The sequence below is a fragment of the Mastigoproctus giganteus genome, chromosome 7 (genome assembly GCF_048544385.1).
Source record: "Mastigoproctus giganteus isolate SK-2022 chromosome 7, ASM4854438v1, whole genome shotgun sequence".
In the NCBI taxonomy this organism is placed as follows: Eukaryota; Metazoa; Arthropoda; class Arachnida; order Uropygi; family Thelyphonidae; genus Mastigoproctus; species Mastigoproctus giganteus.
In genome coordinates, this window is record NC_143581.1 from 179,820,339 (window position 1) to 179,839,483 (window position 19,145).

Consider the following 19,145-nt stretch of genomic DNA (forward strand, 5'->3'; position numbering starts at 1 on the left):
GACAGGCAAGCAAGAATTTTACAAGAAAACAGAAGAGCTTTTTACGTTCTGTGTGTCGTGCATTATTTAAATTTAGTTGTATCTCATGCAGCACATTCTTCAACAACAGCAGAATTATTTTTTGGAACATTACAAAGATTATACGTGATTTGTGCTGCTTCACCAAGTAGATGGGATATTTTAAAATGGCACGTAAAAATTACTGTGAATTCTCTACCAGAAACAAGATGGGAAGTAAAGATAAAAGCTGTTGAAACAGTACGATGTCAGTTACGGGATATTACAACTGCATTAAATGAAATCAAGGAACAGGCAAAGGAAAAGAGGCAAAATCGAAAACCTTGTATTTCAGACGCAAGGTTTGTTAACAAAAATTACTTCTTTTAAATTTATTATAAGTGTAGTTCAGTATGAAATATTGAGTATTATAAATAAAGTAATAAGAAAGCAAAGTAAAGTAATAAAGCCATGCAAAGTAGTACAATTGATATGAACACTGCAATTATATTGATAGAAGATACTCTTAGTCAACTAAATGAATGTAAAACATCAGGATTTAAATTGTGTATGGATAAAGCTATAGACATTGCAACTGAGTTTGAAGTACTGTCAGTCTTACCAGAAATGCGAGTGTCCCAAAAAAAAGGGTGTTTACCCGTGAAGAAATCCAATCTTTGAAGCATGTTTTAAAAGGAAAAAACTTGGTTGCTGAGAATTACAGTATTGACATTTATTCAAGAAAAAAACTTAGTTCAATTATATCCGTACATCATTTCTCTTTGGAATTATTAACACTGGCAATTACGGTTGCCTCTAGAGAGAGGAGTTTAAGACTCAAAATGATTAAAACATATTCATGAGCAACAATTGGCCAAAAAAGAATTAATGAACTGGCCATTATGTCAATAGAGCAAGATGTACTAAAAGATGCAAAAACATTAAACGTTATAGACAAATTTATATCAAGTAAATAACTCTGAGTTCAAATTTCTTAATATCCAGTATATCTCAGAATGCCCAACATAACTTACCAAAATAGATGCCATAAAAGAATACTGAATTTTTTAGTAATGGTTAGCTACATACTTAGCATAATGTAATGTATTAAAACAGAAAATGTACAGTAAACAAAGTTACCGAAAATGTTTGAAGATATTTGAGAGATGTAATTTGAAAAAAAAAATAATAAATAAATAAATAATAATAATAATAAAATTAAGTACTAAATGTTTTAAATGAAGAAAAATTGTTTTTTTCTTTTTTAATTTTTTAGAATTTTCTTATCACTGTCTTGTTCTTACCTTCATCATATGAGCACATATCATTAACCCAATTTTTTTTGTTAGGTGGTTACTAAAATCCACAAGTGGAGATCTGCTACTGGGATTTCCACTAAGAACTAATATAGCTGGTCTATAAGAAAATGCAATAAATTTTAGAATAAATAAAATAAAAGTAATTTTCAAATACCAAATTTAAAAAATTAAATTCCTAATAAAATACAAAGGGTTATTTCAAGGGTTTCATGCAATACTTGTACGCTATCAAGGAAGAAAATAACATGTAACAACTAATAAACACTAGCTTAAAAAAAACCAAAATGTGAAAGGTGAATGTGCTCTTGATTAAAAATAATCTAAGTCTTAACAAAATGAATCAGATTACTTTCTATACTAAAGGTAATGCCACCAATTTAAAATTAGCAATATTGTGTTTAACACGGTTTATCATTATATTTTTTATGGTTTTGTTCTTTTAGGAATCAGACCCTTGCAGAAATTCTAGGATGATGAAAGAAGATTTTAGAAACCATATCCTATAAAAGAAATCTGAAGAACAGTAAAAAGGCAAGAGGTCCAAGTGCTATTTATTATTTCTTGGATATCTATGCTGTGATTTCCTTATGGCACAACTCCTATTGAAGTGATCTTACATTACTTATGTAACTCCTGACTACATTATTTTCCCTAGTATCACACTTACAGGTCTGTAATTACTCACTTCACCCTTTAAACCACCATTGTGAATAGGAGAGACATTTTCACATCACCAATCTGTAAGTGCTCACCTGAAACCCAAGGGTGCGCTCATATTATAGCTAAAGATTATTTGATTACCTTCTTTGTTGCTTCTATTAATGTAATTTAGTATTCGTATTAGTAGTTGCTTCACTTGCTACTACTAACAAAAATTTGTAGCTTATACAGAATCAGCCAAAAAAAACCCAACACTTGCCATATCACCTGTCCATTCCTTCTAACAGTCTGTCCAGTTCTTCCTTGAATTTATTCAAACTAACCACCTCTACAACACCAGATGGGAGTTTGTTCCAACAATCAACTACTTGCTGGCTGAAGTCAAATTTCCACACATTTAGTCTGCAACCATCTTTGCTCAGTTTGAATTTTTGCCCCTCATGTGTGTGTAGTCTGAGCAAGAGGAAGGATTCCATCAGCACTGAACTTATTCAAGCCATTCAAAGCCTTAAACACCTCAATCAGTTCTCCTCACAGGTGCCTAGTCTTCAGGTGCTCAGTTTTCAGAACTGAAGCCTTTCTTGGTAAGAGTACCCTTTTGTTCCTCTCGCTAATCTTGTTGCTCTTCTCTGCACCCATTCCAAAAGATCCTTCCTAAAATGAGACCTTAACACCTGTGTACTCAAAATGAGGCCTAACAATTGCCTTATACAATTGAATCAACTCATCTCTGCTATCAAAATTCCTGTATATCATAGACAAAACCCATGAACTGTCCTGGCAGCCTGTCTGCACTGCTGATATCTGATTGCATAGTTACCCCTAGGTCTTTTTCATTCTCCACTACTTTGAGTGTAGTACCATATTCGTTGGTATGTTAATCTGGGATTTCTGCTCCCCATATGAGGTACCTTGCATTTGTCAATATTAAACTTCAATTTCCACTTCTCAGCCCATCTACCTAATTAGTCTAGACCTTGTTTCAGTAGCATACCCTGATTACTGTTATTAATCACCCTGCCAACCTTTGTATAATCTATAAACTTAGACATTAAGCCTGATATACCTTCATTAATGTCATTAACTCAGCAATAGTGCAGCCCATAAACAAAATTTAACCTTAAGTTCTGAGAAAAGTATTTAGTATTTTGAATTGTGCTTATATTACACTAATGCTTGATCTTTTTTTTAGTAGACTGCAATATATATTAAGGTTTATTATTTGTTAATTTCAATAATAATTCAACTTTTTTTAAATGCTGTGTTTTTGGACCATTAGAAATACTCATTATTTTTAATGAAACAAAAAGTTTATTAATTGTGTTTAAAATTTTAAAAATACATTGGTACCACAACACAGAAACACAATACTATTAATTACTGCCAAATGAAAAATATAATAATAAATTATTATTATTTATTCCCATGTTGAAATGAATTGCAAACTTGACATAATTATATAAAATCATTCATCTCTATTATTTTCAAGGTTTCTCTAACATTTGACAACCACATACATAAGCAGTTTTTCCTGTAAACCTGGACTGCCAATGGTCCAGTTCTTCAGGATAAAATCACTGTGGCCTGCTATAAACAAAAAAAATTTAACCTTTAATTTTGAGTTTTTATAGTTTTGAAAAATAATTATTCAGTAAGAAATTACCAGAAGTTTTAAAACAGTGGCATTCCAGATTTGCTTGGAAAACTGTTAGGGTGTGGCTGCTGTTTACAGCATGAAAATTAATTATTATTTGTATCAATATTTGTATAATACTAATAAAACTGAAAACAATAGCTTAGCATTAAGACGGCAGAGCATGGTCTGCTAAAGACAAATTGTGTGCAGCCAGCCACAATGGGGTAACAACGTATATGGTGGCCTCTCACAGGGATACACAGTTTATACAATGTGAATAATAATATAAATTAGTTCAAACTGCAGAAATTACAAGACTAAAAACAACAATAAGAAGGATACACAAAGTAATAATTATTAATCCCAACCAGTGAGTCAGTCCCAAACAATAAATATTTTCTCCAGCCCTGTGTGAGGGGTCAGGTTGCTACTGCTGGGTTAAATAATAATAAATATATATGGGCCCAGCACTGAATCCTGGAGAAATCCACTAATAACATTAGCCAATGAAGAGCAGTGGCTATTGATAACCACTCTCTTTCTTCTCCACTCCACCATCCCTTTATCCATAGCAGTAACTTGCTTTTAATGCCACACTGCTCTAATTTGTACAGCAGTCTTTTATGTGCAACATTATCAAAAGCTTTCCTGAAATCCAAGTATATGATATCAAAATTATTTTTTCATCCAGTTCCTTGGTTATCGCATCACAGTTTTTTGGTTTGGTTTTTTTTTTTTTTATTTTTTAGGAGCATTAGCAACTAAGGCCATATTGCTCCAGGGATATGCAGTGGTCATTCCCTGACCTTTCCGCATCCTCCGTATTTGGTGGTCACGGACTCAAACCCCGGTCTAATCAAGAAGTGTGTGCTATGCACTGCTGCTCCTGCCCACCTGGCTACGGAGGCGCCTCTCGCATCACAGTATCCAACTGAATTGGTCAGACAAGATCGCCCCTCAACAAATCCATGTTGTGACTACAGTATGACTCTATTCTTGTCTAGATGGTCCTGTATTACTTCAACCAGTGATTCCATTATTTTCCTGGAACAAAAGTTAAGCTGACAGGTCTGAATTACTCCTGTCACCTTGATGCCCCCTTTGTGAATTGGGGATACATTCACATATCTCCACAGGGACCTCCCTGGATCCTAACATGCTGTCATAATTATGACTAATTGTTTGCTTATCCCCTTTGCTGCTTCCCTTAATATAATTGGATAGATCCTATCCATCCCAGCTGCCTTTTTTACGTTTAGCTGCAACAATTTCTTTTCTGTACTGTACTTTCATCTCAGTTATCACAAATCATTTACCTCTCTGCTAGAATTTGATAACTTCTGGTATCCCCTTCCCTAAGGAATTCCTTGTCTGTAAATGTAGATGCAAGATACCTTTTCAGTTGGTAAGCAATCTGAGCAGGATCATCAACAATTAAACCATTGATATCAAGTGGGCAATGTGATTCATCCCCTTCCTTCCAGTGTTTACATAAGTAAAGAAGTCTTTGTTGTTTTTCTTTGCATCCTTTGCCAAAGACTTCTATAATCTGCCCTAGCTTGCCTAAACCTCCTTTGTGACTTAGATGTGACTTTGTGACTTTGATGGTAGGCTTGTTTACATCTACTCTTTGCTTCTCTATCCTCTGGTAATTTATGTACATCCCATCAGTGGTGGATTCATGGTAGGGGCACGCCCCCCCCCGTCATTTTTCGGAAAATATACCAATCATTTAAATTCTCTTTAGCTACAAAAAAGTTTTTCTTTTCATTGTTAACACAGGATTTTATCTATTTTTGCATTGTGGCTCAGCTATTTTAAACTGACTAGAGTTGGCAACACTGATGCTAATGTGATCGCCATTCTAGTGCACAAAATGGTGCCCCTCTGTCATTTTTTTCTGGATCTGCCAGCACATCCCATCCAGTTTTCTTTTCTGCCACAAGTCTCATAAATTCATCTGACATTCATTTAGGCCTTGAACAGTATCTCTTAATTGGTATAAAAAGCTCAGCAGCTTCTACAATTACATTCTTGAATGCTTCCCATTTCAAATTTGCTGTTGGTAACATCATCAGTTGGTCCCACAGCAAAGAATTTAACAACTGCCTGAGACCACTGTAGTCACCTTTAAGAAAGTAAAAGCCCCAAAAAAGATGATGTAACTACCATTGCATGATGGTAGTTACATCTTTAAGTAAATCCCACATCAGTACACTGTGGTCACTGCCACTTGGTGAATCTTCTATATACAGATTTTTAATGCATGTAGAGTTACAGCTGATAATTGGATAGAGATTATTGCTTTTCCTTGTTGCCTCTCTAACATGCTGATGTAGAAAATAGTAATTCAATAAATCCACAAAAGTCCTGCTATTGTGTGAGTGACTAACTCACAAGTTTCAGTCAATATCTGGAATGTTAAAATCCCCCATTACAAGATATTCTTATTTACTGGCACACTCTGTAGCCAGGTGGGAAGGAGCAGCAGTGCGTAGCACACGCTTCTTGATTAGACTGAGGTTCGAGCCCGTCACCACGAAATACGGAGGATGCGGAAAGGTCAGGGGATGACCACCGCATTTCCCGGAGCAATATGGCCTTAGTTGCTAATGCTCCTAAAAACCAAATAACAAACAAACTGGCACACCCTATTTGTCTGTATAGCTGTTCGTTTGTTGTTTGGTTTTTAGGAGCATTAGCAACTAAGGCCATATTGCTCCGGGATATGCGGTGGTCATTCCCTGACCTTTCCGCATCCTCCATATTTGGTGGCGACGGGCTCGAACCCCGGTCTAATCAAGAAGCGTGTGCTATGCACTGCTGCTCCTTCCCACCTGGCTACGGAGGCGCCTATAGCTGTTCGTTATACTCATCACAGTCATTAGGCCTATAACATACTCTTACTCTCATTTTTGTTTTCCCAGCGCTTATGTCACACCAAACTGACTCAACCTTGCACTGACATCAATTGGATGCCTTTCCTAGATTTTATATGATTCTTAACAAAGAGCATAAACCTCACCCCACATCCTGTCTTTTCTTTCTGTACACATTATACTCCTCATACTGAAATTCTGCATCCCTTATGTCTGAGTGACACCATGTCTCCAATATCCCTAAAAGGGCTATGCCTCCAGCCTTGATAAAATAATGCATGATAATACTGCTACATGACGATCGAAGCTCAATCAATCCTCAAAATGTGACCTGAAAATTCTGAAGAAGGCACTGCATGTGACTATAGATACAAAATATTTATTTGGTTTGTCAGCAATCTGAATTGGATCATTGACAGCTATACCATTCATATCAATTGTACCAATGTGGTCATTCCTTTTTGTTCTAATGTAGCATAAGCAAATAATTCCTGCTACTTTTCTTTGCCTGTTAACCAAAGACTGCTCAAAATTTGCCTTAGCATCTTACCTCACTTCCTAAGTAACTTGATTACAGACCAATATATGATTCTGCAGTTTAAATAAATATATTATTCATAGTTGTATCCAATATAATATTAAAATAAAGATAACATTGTAACAAAATGAGCAACTTAAAAATATTTCTTTCCCTTTTAAAAGTTATTGAATGAGTCAACACAGGTGTGTCTACTCATGAAAATTGCATCCTCTTGAGGACAGATCTTTCCCACCTAACTGATAGATAATACAGACACAAATTTTAAATTTTTTGATAACTATGACATGATATATCAAAAAAGTCAAGAAATTTAGGAGGTGAACCAAAAAAAAAAAAAAATGCACAATAAATTCCTATAGAGAATAAATTTAAATGTGGCAAGGCCCAATGAAAGCATGCTGCCCGGTGCAGATGTACTATTTGTATAATGTCTAGCTGCAGTTCGCCTACCATGGATTTGCTGTTTTGTAATTTATCATTAATAAGGAGGCTGATTTTTTAAAATAAACATAAACATCCATATTAGTGTTATTCCCTTCAAAGTAGCCATCTCATGATTGCACCAACTTATTCCAATTGTGCTGCCTTTGCTAAAAAAGATTTTTGAAATCCTCTTTTGGAACTGACTTCAGAGGTCGTGCAATTCCTCCAATATACCCAATTTTGGCAAATCTTCCTTCTTTGAGGATGGTTTTTGGTTAAAAAGAGTTTCTCAGAAAGCAGTATGGAGCATTGTCATAGTGAAGAAGAAGAAGAGTCAATCATCAGGACACATTTTACTTCTTTTGTATCACACAGAATCCCTCAATGCTTCAGAATACATAAGAAACCTGATTAACAGTTTGGTTGTGGGACCTGGCAAGGAAACACAAAATATCTTCACTTGTGATTTTGACATGCATGTCAAAATCACAAATGAAACAGCAAATATCAAACTTTGCTGTTTCTGTTCATAATTCAAAATCCTTGACACAATCTTCATACAAACGTTCCTTGTGTTCAAGTTTTATTTATTTCTCTGAATTCAACTCTTTGCTAAGATGAACAAATAAAATAACTGCTCGGTACACCATCATGGACATCTTCCCTACCATCTTTAAACCTTCTATTCCAGTCAAAAATGACAATAAGATGACATATGTGAATGAAGTAACAATAATAAAAATATTTGTTATTGTTACTTCATTCACATATGGTTTTAACATGTAAGGTGTTTCACTTGCAGATTTGTTTAACTTCATATAAAATTTTAATATTAATTCCTTGCTGTCATTTTTAAATTGACACAAAACAACACAACCCTTTATTCACCATGTCAGTAGAACAAGACTGCATGGCTGATCTTGAAAGAGCTGCTTCAAGTGAAAATACGTGCCAAACACATCTCTATTAGGATTACTACTAATATGGTTTTACAAGCCACACATGAAATTCAGGCTCCTTGTTTTATAATTATACCACATATATATGTGCCGAAGGGCCTGTTACAATGTAAGATCACTCATCGGTGAAGAGCAGATATTAGAGCTGGAAAAGGAATTAGAAAATGTGAATTGGAATATCATCAGCTTGGCTGAAACAAGAAGACGAAATGAATTACTGAAAAGTTTATCAAGTGGAAATTTGCTGTACACCAATGGAAACAGTGAAAAGAGTAAAGGTGGAGTTGGCTTTTTGGTCCATAAAGATATAAAAAACAACATTTTGGAATTCAAAGCACATCACCAAGGGTGTCAAGGTTATTATGATATACATTGGGTGATCACTGAATTATGATCACCCCTATGAAAACTGAATGTGACCTACTGACCATGTGAGGTACGAGTGTGCAGAGTTAGTAGTAGTGGCATGTGATGCAAGAAAGCATGTGTATGAGCTTATGCAGCATCAGCCAAAAAAAAAAAAAAAAAATCACACCATTCCCTCCAAATGCCTGTCCAGTTCCTCCTTAAATTTATTCAACCTATCAACTTCCACAACGACAGATGGAAGTTTGTTCCAGCAATTAACCACCCGCTGGCTAAAGGCCAATTTCCGCACATCTATTCTACGTCTTTTCTTAATTTGAATTTATGCCCCCTTAGGTTCGTAATCTGAACAAGTGGAAGGATCCCATCAGAATTCAGTGTGCTCAACCCATTCAAGGCCTTATACACCTCAATCAGATCATCGCGCAGATGCCTAGTCTCCAGGCCACTGCAATTTGCAGAACTTAAGCCTCTCTTGGTAAGAGGATCCCTTCATTCCCCTCACCAATCTTGTTGCCCTTCTCTGTACACGCTCAAGTAAATCTACATCCTTCCTAAAATGAGGCCTCCAGACCTGTATGCAGTACTCAAGGCGTGGCCCGACCATTGCCTTATACAGAGGGATAATCATCTCCTTTTCCCTGCTGGCAAAATTCCTATATATCATTGACAAAACCCCATGACCTGCCCTGGCAGCCTGTCTGCATTGCTCAGAAAACTTCATATCTGCCTGCACAATTACTCCCAGGAACTTCATATCTGCCTGCACAATTACTCATTTTCTACCACCTTAAGTGTAGTACCACACAGTTGGTACGTTTCTCTGGGGTTACTTCTACCCATATGCAGTACTTTGCATTTGTCAAGGTTAAACTTCAGTTGCCACTTCTTAGCCCATCTGCCCAAATTATCTAGATCCTGTTGCAGTAGCACACTGCCATTACTGTCATTAACAACCCTGCCAACCTTTGTATCATCTGCAAACTTCGACATTAAGCCTGATACACCTTCGTCAATATCATTGATAAATATACAAAACAACAGTGGGCCCAACACCGAACCCTGTGGGACTCCACTAATAACATTAGTCCACGAAGAGTAGCACCCATTGATTACCACCCTCTGTCTTCTCCCACTTAACCATCCTTTTATCCATTGTAGCAACTTACCCTTAATACTAGTAACGAATGGGCCTGGAGTACTGGGGTCCATAGTTTAATATACATGTAAGTTAGTTATAAACCAGTTATACAAATAGATTAACAAAAATTAGTAGCTTTCGGGACGCGTGTCCCTTTGTCAACTGACAAATTAAATACAAAATTAAATACAATACAACGAGCTGAGTGAGGCACGTTAATCATGCGTCATTGTTGTTGCGCGGACGTGCTGCTTTCTACGCCACTGATCATCCATCAATAAAACGGTTGTCTCTAGGATGGGATGTAGACGTATGCCTTTCTGGCGATTTAATGCCTTTGGATTGTTTACTATGTTGAGTGATTCTAGCCATAGGCGGTGGCGAAAGTGTCGTGAGTGGTCTACTATTTCAAAGTCGCGTTTGGGGTCAAGATCGTGGTTGGTGGCCCAAAAATGTTCCGCGACCGCGGACTGGTCAGTTTCGGCCAGCCGGATTGCTCTGTCGTGTTCCGTGAGGCGATCCTGGAGACGCCTTGATGTTTCTCCTATGTAGCAACTGTTACAGTCTCTACAGGTGATGCGATATACCACATTGCTGCGTAAGACAGGTGTGACAGGGGGCTTCACGCTGGAGACAAGTGAACGTAGGTTCCTGCAGGGTAATTGCACACATTTGATGTTGTAACTTCTAAGGACCTTTGAGATCCGTCCTGACACGTCTGGATAATAGGGAATGTAGGCGGACGATATACCGACTTGGTTCGGTGGTCTTGGGTTGGATGTGAGTTCTTCTGCCTGTAATAGGCATCTGCTTAGTACATGGGATGGATAACCACATTTGGTTAGGTCCGCCTTCACACGGGAGATCTCCTTACGCCTAATTGTGTCGGTGCTGGAATGGCTCCAAGCCCTGGAGAATAGGGTGCGGGCAGTGCTATTGAGATGGCTTGGTGCGTGGCCGGACCTGTAGTTAGTGAATTGAAGTTAATCTATTTGTATAACTGGTTTATAACTAACTTACGTGTATATTACCCTTAATACCATTCTGCTCCAATTTGTACAATAGTCTTTCATGCGCAACAGTGTCAAAAGTTTTCCCGAAATCCAAATATATGATATCAAAATTATTGTTTGCATCCAGTTCCTTTGTAACTACATCATAATATCCTATCAAATTTGTCAGACAAGACTTTCCCTTAACAAACCCATGCTGTGTCTGAATTATTGCTGCAGCTTTGTCTAGATGATCCTGCAATGCATCTTTAACCAGTGACTCCATTATTTTACCCGGAACAGAAGTTAAACTAACTGGTCTGTAATTACTTGTGTCACCCTTCAACCCCCCTTTGTGAATTGGGGATACATTTGCACATCTCCAGTCGAGGGAACCTCCCCTGAGTCCAAGGATGCTCTCATAATTATGGCTAAGAGTTTGCTTAGTTGCTTTGCCGCCTCCTTTAATATACAACTGGATAGATCCCATCCACCCCAGGTGCTTTTCTTATGTTTAACTTCAACAATTTCTCCTCCACTTTGCTCTCAGTTATTACAAAATCATTAAGTATCCTGCTACAATTTGATAACCTTCTGCCATTTTCAAACCTTAATAATTCCTCATGTGTGAATGTAGATGCAAAATACTCATTCAGTTTGTTTGCTATCTGAGCAGGATCATCAACAGTCGAACCATCGATGTCAAGTGGACCAATCAGATTCATCCCCTTCCTTTTAGAGTTTATATAACTAAAGAAATCCTTGCTGTTTTTCTTAGCATCTTTTGCCAAGGATTTCTCGTAATCTGCCTTCGCCTGCCTAACCTCCTTTGCGACCTGATTACAGACTAGCTTATATCTGCTGTAGGCTTCTGAGTCGCTTGATAATTTATATGCATCCCATGCATTTTTCTTCCCTGTTACGAGTCTCATTAGTTCATTAGAACTAATTAGACTAGTCGACCTACGTAGCTCAGTGTTTCAGTAGGTAGTAAAATTCTGAGCAAGATGGGTAAAACGAAAGATTTATTGGACTTTGATAAAGGACAGATTGTGGGTGCTCAACGAGCTGGTGCCTCGATTTCCCAAACAGCTGAACTGGTGGGGTGTTCAAGAGCCACCGTAGTTAAAGTCTACCAGGACTGGGGTCAAAATGGTCAAACAACGACTTGACGGCAAAACTGCAAAAGTCAGCGAAGGTTGATGTTAGAGGTGTGCATCCGGTCTGACAACTCATACAGGTGAACAGGCAAATTGTGTTGAAGATCAACTACCCAATACAACATCAGCCAACCTGGAACAATATCTGGCTTAACCATGGGTTGCACGCTCTCACGTATGGGCTATACCAGCAGCGACCCCTACGGCATCCTCTCCTAAAGAAGGTTCATCAGGGTAAAAGACTCACCTAGTGCAAAGAGCATGCAAGTTGGACATTAGAAGACTGGAAGAAGGTGTGCTGGTCAGATGAGTCACGTTATTTACTCCACACCATGGATGGTCTTGTATTGATTTGGCATCAACAACATGAGGCTCTTGATCCGTCATGCATGGTATCAAAAGTGCAGGCCAGTGGAGGTGGTTGTATGGTGTGGGGTATGTTTCACTAGCAGGAAGAACTTGGACCCCTGGTGCATGTGGAACAACGTATCAGTGGTCTCCGCTATCGTCAACTGCTTGCTGACTGTGTACACCCTGCTATGTTACACTTTTTCCCGAATGACTATGGTGTCTTCCAAGATGACAATGTGCCGAGCCAACATGGGACAAGCATATGATGCAAGCATACATAGCATCAGCCAAAAAAAAAAAAAAAAAAAATCCCCTTCCCATTTCACCCATCCAGTCACTCCAAATGTTTGTCTAGTTCAGACCCTTAAATTTATTTAAGGCTATCAACTTCCACAACAATTTTGCTGCATAAGAAAGGAGACAAATCAAAAATTGGAAATTATATACCAATTAGCTTGTTGTCCCACATCTACAAATTGTTCACGAGGGTCATCGCTAACAGATTAGAAAGAATACTTGATGAGAATCAGCTGAAACAGCAAGCTGGCTTTAGGACAGAATTCTTAACTATGGATCACCTTCACGTAATATCACAGCTAATGGAGAGAAAAAATGAATATAAAACAACCATTATGCCTGGCATTTGTGAATTATGAAAAGGATTTGACTCCATACAGTTTTGGGAAAGAAAAAAAATAAAAGAAGTTTCGGGCACTGGAAGGACAAGGCATAGAAACCCCATAAATAATGATTTTGAAGAAAATATATGAGAACACTACTTCCTTTATTAGACTAGACAAAGAGAGTAACAAATTTAAAATTCAGAAAGGAGTTCGACATGGAAACACAATATCTCCGAAGTTGTTTACTGCTGCACTTGAGGAAGCTTTCAGAAAATTGGACTGGTCGCAGAAAGGAGTCAATGTAAATGCAGAGTACCTAAACCATTTAAGATCTGCAGATGGCATTGTGATCATAAGCCAAAATCCCAAACACTTAGAGGAAAACCTTACTCAGTTATGCAGAGTTGGTAAGTATTTCAGACTAAAGATGAATATGGCTAAAACAAAAGTAATGATGAATTATTATGCCACAGAAAGGGATATAATGATTCAAGTAGCAATAATTGAAAAAAGTGGATTCACATACTTAATCTTGTATAGGCATTAGCTGTAACAATGACAAATGACTGGAAACAAACAGAAGAATAATAAAGGAGGCAGCAAAGGAAGTAAGCAAACCCTTAGCCATAATTATGAGAGCTTCCTTGGACTCAGGGGAGATACCCATAGACTAGAGATGTGCAAATGTGACCACAATTCACAAAGGAGGATCAAAGGCTGACACAAGTAATTATAGACCTGTGAGTTTAACTTCTGTCCAGGAAAATTAATGGAGGCACTGGTTAAAGAAGCACTGCAGGATCATCTAGACAAGACTTCAGTTATAGCTCGGACACAGCATGGTTTTGTTAAGGGGAAGTCTTGCCTGACCAATGTGATGGGATACTATGATGCAGTCACAAAAGAACTGGATGCAGGGAATAACTTTGATATTATATACTTGGATCTTAGAAAGGCTTTTGATACTGTTGCACATGGAAGACTGCTGCACAAATTGGAGCAGTGTGGCATTGGAGGCAAATTGCTGCTATGGATAAAGGGATGGTTGAGGGGGGAGAAGTGGTAATCAATGGGCACTGCTCATTGTGGACTAATGTTATTAGTGAAGTCCCTCAGGGTTCAGTGTTGGGTCCATTATTATTTTCTGTATTTATAAATAATATTGATGACGGTATATCAAGCTTAATGTCCAAGTTTGCAGATGATACAAAGGTTAGCAGGGTTGTTAAGGACACTACAGAAGCTATGCTGCTGCAACAGGATCTGGAAAGGTTGAGCAGATGGGCTGAGAGGTGGCAAATGAAGTTTAACATTGACAAATGTAAAGTACTACATATAGGAAACAGCCACCCCAGAGCAACGTATCAACTCTGTGGTACTACACTGACAGTAGTAGAGAATGAAAAGGACCTCTCTCTCTCTCTCTCTCTCTCTCTCTCTCTCTCTCTCTCTCTCTCTCTCTCTCTCTCTCTCTCTCAGGGTAACATGGGAATCTTTTTTGGCTGGTGCAGCATAAGCCTCAGGCTTCCATGCACCATATGGCTACTACAAATAATAATAATAGATGTGCTGTTGAAAATATTTTAAAGTCAAAATTACTCACCTCATTTAAACATCAGACCTCACAAGTAGCCTAGATTAACATTTCTATTAACTAAGAACACAAGAATAGCCTTAAAATTGGCTAAATTAAATTTTACATTTACAATATCTAATAATTTTTTGTAGCCAACCAATTGCATAAATTGTTTATATTTATGCTATTATAAAATAATAACATCTATACAACTTAGTGGCAATACCGGTAATTTTTTACATGTTCTTCAACTGCATTTAGTTTAAATATAGATAGAAGAGCACTCCTATATGTGTATCCTTGAGTAGAAGATCCCCAGTTGATTTCTGAAAAGAGTGTTTAAACAAAATATTTACTGCAAAGAACAAAAGAAATTCATATTAAGAGTAGTTGTACAAATATAGTATTATACAAATTAAATTAATAATTCTTAACTTTACAATGGTAGTGACTAATTTGTCACTAGTCTGACACTTCTCAGTGAAATATCTACTGCATGTAAATTTCCAGTTAAAGATTAGTAGCTGTTCCACTCTCTCTACCTTCCTAAATATACAGCCACTCTTATTTTAGAGAGTTTTGAAAGTTGCAAGTTATTAGCATTAGTAGAGGCATATGACAGAAGGAAGCAAGCTTATACAGCATCAGCCAAAAAAAAAAAAAAAAAAAAACTCTTCCCATTTCACCCATCCATTAACTCCAAATGCTTGTCTAGTTCTGCCTTGAATTTATTTAAGCTGTCAACTTATACAACTACAGATGGAAGTTTGTTCCAGCAATCAACCACCTGCTGGCTAAAGGCAAATTTCTGCACATCTGTTCTACATCTGTCTTTCCTCAATTTGAATTTATGTCCCCTCAGGCAACTAAGCTGGGCAAGAGGAAGAATCCCATCAGCACTGAGCATGCTCAAACCATTCAAGGCCATACCTCAATCAGATTATCCACAGGTGCCTAATTTGCAGAACTTAAGTCTTTCTTTGTAAGAGCAACCCTTTGTTCCATTCACTAATCTCTTTGCCCTTCTCTGTACTTGTTCAATCAGCTCTACATCCTTCCTAAAAACATGGGGATAATCACCTCCTTATCTCTGCTAGAAAAACTCCTGAATATCATTGACAAGACATGAGCTATTCTTACAGACTGGCTGCACAACTCAGAAAACTTCATATCTGACTGCATAATTACCTCAAGGTCCTTTTCATTCTCAGCCACCCTGTTGATAAATTACTCTGGTGTTACTGCTATCCATAAGCAGTACTTTACGTTTGTCAATGTTAAATTTCAGCCACCTCTCTGCCCATCTGCACAACTTTTCTAGATCCTGTTGCAGTAGTGTACTGTCATTAGTATCATTAACAACCCTGCCAACTTCCATATCGTCTGCAAACTTGGACATTAAGCATGATATACTCATGCTTTAACTTCATCAATATCATAGATAAATACAGAAAACAACAATGGGCTCAACATGGACCCCTGGGGAGACACCTCTAATAACATTAGTCCAGGAAGAGCAGTGTCCATTGGTGCCTCTGTAGCCATGTGGGAAGGAGCAGCAGTGCATAGCACACGCTTCTTGATTACACCGGGGTTCGAGCCCATCACCACCAAATACGAAAAATGCGGAAAGGTCAGGGAATGACCGCCGCATATCCCGGAGCAATATGGCCTTAGTTGCTAATGCTCCTAAAAACCAAAAAACAAACAACAGCAGTGTCCATTGATTACCACTCACTGTCTTCTCCCACTCAACCATCCATTTATCCGCAACAGCAACTTTCTATTAATGCCATACTGCTCCAACTTGTACAGTAGTTTCCCCATGTGTAACAGTATCAAAAGATTTCCTGAAATCCAATTATAAGATATCAGAATTATTTTTTGCAACTAGTTCCTTTGTGACCTCATTGTAGTATCCAATCAAATTGGTGAGACAAGATTTCCCCTTAACAAACCCATGCTGTGTCTGAACTCTAAATGCAGTCTTGTCTAGATGATCCTGTGGTGCTTCTTTAATTAGTGCCTCCATTAATTTTCCTGGAACAGAAGTTAAACTAACAGGTCTGTAATTACTTGTATCACTCTTTGATCTCTCTTTGTGAATTGGGTTCACATTTGCATATCTACAGTCCATGGGGACCTCCCCTAAGTTCAAGGAAGCTCTCATAATTATGGCTAAGGGTTTGCTTACTTCCTTTGCTGCCCCCCCCCCTTTAATATAACTGGATAAATCCCATCCACCCCAGGTGCATTTATTATGTTTAACTTCAACAATTTCTCCTCCACTTTTCTCTCAGTTATTACAAAATCATTTAGCTCGCTGCCAGAGTTTGATAAACTTCTGGCATTCCTCTCCCTGAATAACTCCTCATGTGTGAATGTAGATGCAAAATACTCATTCATTTTGTCAGCTATCTGAGCATTGTCCTCAACAGATGAACCATAGATATCAAGTGGACCAATCTGATTCATCCCCTTCCTTCTAGAGTTTACATAAGTAGTCTTCAATGTTTTTCTTTGCATCCTTTGCCAATGATTTCTCATAAACTGCCTTCGCCTGCCTAATCTCCTTTGTTACTTGATTACACACTGGCTTATATCTACCATAGGCTTCTGTGTCACTTGATGATTTATATGCATACCATGCATTTTTCTTCTCTGCCATGTGTCTCATTAGTTCATCTGATATCCATTTAGGCCTTTAATTGTTTACACAAGATAGTTACATGAAACATGCTGTTAGATTATAACATGTGTTATTATTTATTCCTTCTGCTTTGTCTTTCTATTTTTGGTTTCATTGTAATATAAATATAAACCTTTTTTTATCAGAGAGTAGTCACTACAGAAGTTAGGTAACTTTGTTTTATATTTAATAACACTAGCCAACAAGATTTTTACCTCCAAGGACTTAAATGCTGTTTTTAACTAATTTTTATGCATAGATTTTGAAAATAACCATAATAGTTTCGCATCATGTCACATCTATTAAATATAGAGGGAGTTATGTTTTACCAAAATATGCCAATTTTCCATAATGTACATACTGATAGTAGTTACATACTGAAAGATGTAACTACTATCAGGGGTAGGGGAAAGGTATTTTGCTTTTATAAAAGTGACTCCAGTGATATCAGACACTTCTTAATTTCCTTCAGTGGGATCAACTGCAAATTCTAAATGGAAGACATTCAGGAAAGTGATCTTGAAGTTATTAAGCTGTTTATACCAACTAAACTTGGTGAATTACTAGTAATTTGAGTTACTGAAGAAAATGGTGCTTAGTATGGAAACAAACGTAACTATGAGCTCATCAGGGACTCAATTATTGAGTGAACTGCCAGGTGATGCACCCATCGCCGATTCGGATCTCAGAACAGAATAGTTAAGTGATTTAGATTTATTCGGAGATTTTACTGTCTTGGAAATGGGCAATATTTTTTGCAATAAAAATAGGTGGACCAGAACCAGGGTATGTTTTCTGGGAGCAATTATATAGTAACAGTAATAGTAACAGTAATATAGTGCAAGGAAGTCACAGGCTTTTGCTGCATTTGTTGGAAAAAAAAAACCATTGAGTAGATAAGAAAATACAAATTATTTGCTTCCCTCCTCATATAGGTAACTATCCAATTGACCTTTGAATTTATTCAAACTGTCAGCCTTAACTACCTGTGAAAGCAATCTATCAAGCAATCAATGATTTGCTGGCTAAAAGAACACTTCCTATAATCTAGTCTAAACCTCCTCCCCTATAATTTGAATTTATGATCACTGGCTATGAAATTCTTTAGAACAGTGATAATTTCACTTTTATTGATTTTACTAATCCCTCTCAGAGCCTTATAAACCTCAACCATGTCACCTCTGAGGTGCCTGGTTGCCAGGCTTTGTAGCCCACATAATCGGAATCTTTCCTTGTATGGCTACCCTTTTCTGATCTTGCCAGCGAGTTTCCCATTTTTAAACCCTTTCAAGAAGCTCAATATCTTTTTTCAGATGAGGTCTCCATACTTGAACATGGCATTCCAAATGTGGCCTTACAATTGCCTTATACAGTGGGATTATAATCTCAATATCTCTACACAATAACGTTCAATAAATAATCAATAGGACACCATGGGCTTTCTGGCTGCCTGTTTACACTGCTCAGAAAACTTCATATCTGCCTGTATTATAACACCCAGATTCATTTCTTTCTCTATTGTTTTTAATTCAACCAAGTGTATAATTTATTTTTGGGTTGCTATCCCACAAGTGTAAGACTTTGCATTTAGCAACATTAAAACATGCAGCTTCTACGACCATCTTTGAAGTCTGTTCACGTCGTCCTGAAGGAGAAGCGCCTCCGTAGCCAGGTGGGCAGGGGCAGCAGTGCATAGCACAGGCTTCTTGATTAGACCGGGGTTTGAGCCCGTGCCCACCAAATACGGAGGATGCGGAAAGGTCAGGGAATGACCACCACGTATCCCCGGAGCAATATGGCCTTAGTTGCTAATACTCCTAAAAACCAAATAGC

At 37.6% G+C, this 19,145-nt stretch overlaps 1 protein-coding gene across 2 annotated transcripts in view; it reads right to left on the reverse strand.

Annotated features, from left to right (window-relative positions):
• LOC150083367 (solute carrier family 12 member 2-like) overlaps positions 1–19,145 on the reverse strand; it is a 451,471-nt gene that overhangs the window by 240,941 nt on the left and 191,385 nt on the right. For both annotated transcript variants that reach the window (XM_090377993.1, XM_090377992.1), the window contains exons 14-15: positions 14,850–14,949; positions 1,302–1,413 (exon numbers count right to left, since the gene is read on the reverse strand). In XM_090377993.1, coding sequence (XP_090234119.1) covers positions 1,302–1,413; positions 14,850–14,949 — 212 coding nt within the window. The remainder of the gene's footprint in view (positions 1–1,301; positions 1,414–14,849; positions 14,950–19,145) is intronic.